The sequence below is a fragment of the Cyprinodon variegatus genome, unplaced genomic scaffold, assembly GCF_000732505.1.
Source record: "Cyprinodon variegatus isolate N-32 unplaced genomic scaffold, C_variegatus-1.0 Scaffold278, whole genome shotgun sequence".
In the NCBI taxonomy this organism is placed as follows: domain Eukaryota; kingdom Metazoa; phylum Chordata; class Actinopteri; order Cyprinodontiformes; family Cyprinodontidae; genus Cyprinodon; species Cyprinodon variegatus.
The window spans coordinates 318160-321913 of record NW_015150731.1 but is presented as its reverse complement, the minus strand read 5'-3'; the positions used below and the strand labels follow the sequence as shown (position 1 = coordinate 321913).

Here is a 3754-nt window from a genome sequence, read left to right as displayed (position 1 = left end):
TTGTTAGTGACATAAAAAGGGAAAAAAAGTAGTGAATTTTTTAAATTAGCCCTATTTTGTCTTCAGAACTGCAAAGCTGACAAAAATATATTAATATGGATGATTTAATAAAGTAAGGTTTGTTTTATTAGTAACTATAGATGTTGAAACAACATAACAGAATGCAACTGAGATTCATGAATCTTTTTGTGAAATTAAGTGTAAGATATATTGTCCGCTGCCAGGTTTCAGTGAAAACCAGAGTACCTAATGTTTTTACTTATGTTTTTTTATTTGTTTTTGGATCAGTCATATTAGAAGACAAAAATGCTTATTTCACGTTAATTTACTAAATTACAACAAATCTGATCTTACTAAGTAAACTTTACCCAAACATATCCAGTAATATCAAACCCAGAAATATCAATTTTTTGAAAACATCCATTTAGTTAATTACATTCATCCAACCAACAACCAGTCAAATTAAGGTCCAATTACACACAGTTTCATATGACCATTATTATTGAAATCTACAAATCATTAGTGTAATTTAAAGATGGCCCAGGGGTTACAATAAATGAATAAATGATTATATATAAAACATGGGTAAAGATACACCTTATTTCTGGGCAATACAGCAAGCAAAAGACTTGAGACAGAGGTAAAGGTTTGTCCTGCAGCAGATGTACACGTTTTTGAATGGCTTAGGAGAAATCCAGATGAAAAGAAAACAAAATCAAATACAAAAATCACTTTCACATTTTGATCTAAAATTCAAGCTGAATGTTTAAAACCCATACAATGAACACAGTTTATTTACCATCAAGCCTACTTGTACTACCTTGATTTAACTTCAAGTTAATGTTTAGCCATACTGTTCCATTTTTTATGTTGACACACCATTTAGCTGTTTTCTCATCCATTAACAGGTAAAGCAGTTCAGCCCCCCAGTTTAAATGGCATGCAATCCACAGCTTTTTAAACCAAAACAAGCAAAAAAGCATTTATACCGATACGAAAATACTGTAGTCCAGTGAAGGTTCAAATTTTGTATGATGAACTGTAATGAACAACCTCGCTTGATGAGTCTGTAAAATTTATACACAAACACCTAAAGGATTATTAATTTACTGCAGTTTACCCTAAAAAAAATCTAAATCTTGTTTTAATACAATAAACATTTATAAATATGTTAAACCCTGTGAGATTTCATGTTGCATCTGTAGTGCTAATAGCTCTAACAATGAGGTCCTGGCTTCTTAAAGTCCGACCAATAGTTTTTCAATTGCTCTGAAGAGCCAAGAATGTATGTTATGATCTGAGAGAATTCACAGCGATCATATCTTGAATTGTAAGCCTTAAACTGGGAAGGGTTTGGCGGAGGAGTTGGTGAAAGTCCAAGCTTTTTTGTGCACATTCCAATATAAGCATCCTCTATATTAAAGGGCTTGATTGATTTTGAGACCTCAACAAATTTAGCAGGAAGATCATTGGAGAAGACATAACCCATGCCCAGGGTATAAGTGGGATACTTGGGATCGGGGTACAGCTCTTCAGGAACGTACCACTTAGATTCCTTTGATCGGACAACAGGCCTGTCCCACATCAGCATTCCTGTCAGATAATTGACTTTTGGGATCCCTGGCTTCTGCAGCATGATTATGAGGTTATCAATATTTAAGAACATGTCGGAGTCCACCTTCATGGCGTAGGTTGCTGTAGGGCAGTGTGTGGCCAACCAGTCCATGATTACCATGGTTTTGATGGTAAGGTTGAGATACGTGTCAATGAAGTTGCTCTGGATCAGGTCCTGGTGCTGCTGATTTTCATTTTTGAGATTCTCTAGATCAGCTCCTTCTTCAAGACCCAGCATGAAGAGAGTGAGTACCACCTTGCTCTGAACCACTTTGTCTTTACCCCATGTCTGGCGTATTGCATTCCGAGCTGCAATGTCTTTTGGCTTAACCGGCACCATCAGAACCAAGAAAGGATTACTGTCTTTGCAAATCTCTGTGTTATCTATAATAAACTGGTAGTTGCGTGGATAGGCTAGATGGTACTGAAGACCCCCAGGCTGCACAGATGGAAACTTTGTGTTTTTCTGAAATGCATTTGTTATGAGTTTGTGTTTTGGGTGGACTCGATAAGGAGGGGCTTTAAACTGAGGTCTCTGGTTGAAAGGAACATAGTTCTGACTATAAAGGGAAAGTTTTTCTGACCATGCTAGAGTATTGTCTGAAAAGGCAAAAAACATGACAAATACAAGTAGGCACAAAGCAAGCAGTCCCACAAACCAGGAGTGAAATGGATTACTCTTATGATGATATGGGTCTTTGGCAAATTGTCTGAAAAGAAAAAAATTGAATGTGTAAATAATTAACTCTTTAAAAATATAATACATATAATACATTAGAACTTAACAAATCACATTAAATCAGGTGCAGTATAATATCTGTAATGTTATTTTCACCAATTTCTTAACATGGAAGTTATCTACTCAAAAAAGACCAAAATCCCAGCCACACAAAAGTATTTTTAAAGCTTTTACATATTTCATATTTTCTATCATGACATCCATAAAACTTAGTTTATTTACAATTAGAATCCATGCAATGTACCAACATGAAGTGGGATTTAATTGTAAAATAAAAGACAAAAGAAGAAAATTTCGCTTTATTTCATTACTTATAAAGTCTTTTAACACTAACAAGATTCAGCTCTCTCTATATAGACACATCATAAAAAAATCTATGTAATCCAATTGCTGTTATAGGTCACCTAATTAGTAAAGAAAGCCAATCTGCATTTGGTCCCAATCACTAAATGCAAGTGTTTCTCTTGCACATGGATTACCTGTTGAATGCCACAGGGTTTAGTGTTTGGGCCTGTTCCTTTTACTATGTATATAGCTCCACTTAGTAAAATGATCAATGAACACAGGATTATTTTTATTGTTACACACTCTTATTGATCTAACCAGTTAAGTAGACTATATGTCAGGTCCTACAGGTGAAATTACAGTTTGGATTTGTTTCTTTACTCTCTGCCATATTGTTACTTTTTCGTTGAGTTTGTTTATTTTTGTCAGGTGTTGCATATTTCTTAGCGTTTTCAGTTGATTTTGTCTTTACCTTCTCTAGTAATTATATCTTTTTTTAAATAGGTTCTGATTTGATTTTCCCTGTTAAATCATTTCTCTCTCTGCCATAGCTATCAAATAATCAGTAGATTTCATACACCTTTATTCTGAAAGACGTATTTATTGAGCAAAAGAAAAACTGGTTACACAGTAAACTACTGTGTCTAGGATTAAACTGGTCTCCACTAAAAATGACAAGACTTTAGTTGTATATTTAAGAAGCACTACTATTTATTTGCAACATTAACATACCATGTGTTTTTTGTATCTGCAACAAGCTGGTAAAAAAGTTGAACTGAAACCATTGAAAGGGTTGAAAGTCTTTTACTGCAAACACAATCAGACTTTTTATATATATTCTTTTAAGCAATTATTTATGTCATGTTAATTTTGTTATGTTAAGTTTGGCATCTCATTTATCAAATACTGCCAATTAAATTGCTATAACGTTTATTAAGGTTCTGCAACAGACTGGTGGCTGGCTGGCTGGCTGGCTGGCTGGCTGGCTGGCTGGCTGGCTGGCTGGCTGGCTGGCTGGCTGGCTGCCTGGATGGATGGATGGATGGATGGATGGATGGATGGATGGATGGATGGATGGATGGATGGATGGATGGATGGATGGATGGATGGATGGAT

At 35.1% G+C, this 3754-nt stretch overlaps 1 protein-coding gene across 2 annotated transcripts in view; it reads right to left on the bottom strand.

The window, feature by feature from the left end:
- Positions 1–249: 249 nt before the first annotated feature.
- LOC107090057 (beta-1,3-galactosyltransferase 2-like) overlaps positions 250–3754 on the bottom strand; it is a 12400-nt gene continuing 8895 nt past the window's right edge. Inside the window, exon 3 of one of the 2 annotated variants that reach the window (XM_015383218.1) lies at positions 250–2324. In XM_015383218.1, the coding sequence (XP_015238704.1) occupies positions 1217–2233 (1017 nt within the window). In that variant the 5' untranslated portion in view covers positions 2234–2324 and the 3' untranslated portion in view covers positions 250–1216. The remainder of the gene's footprint in view (positions 2325–3754) is intronic. The other variant, XM_015383217.1, reaches the window with a different exon arrangement.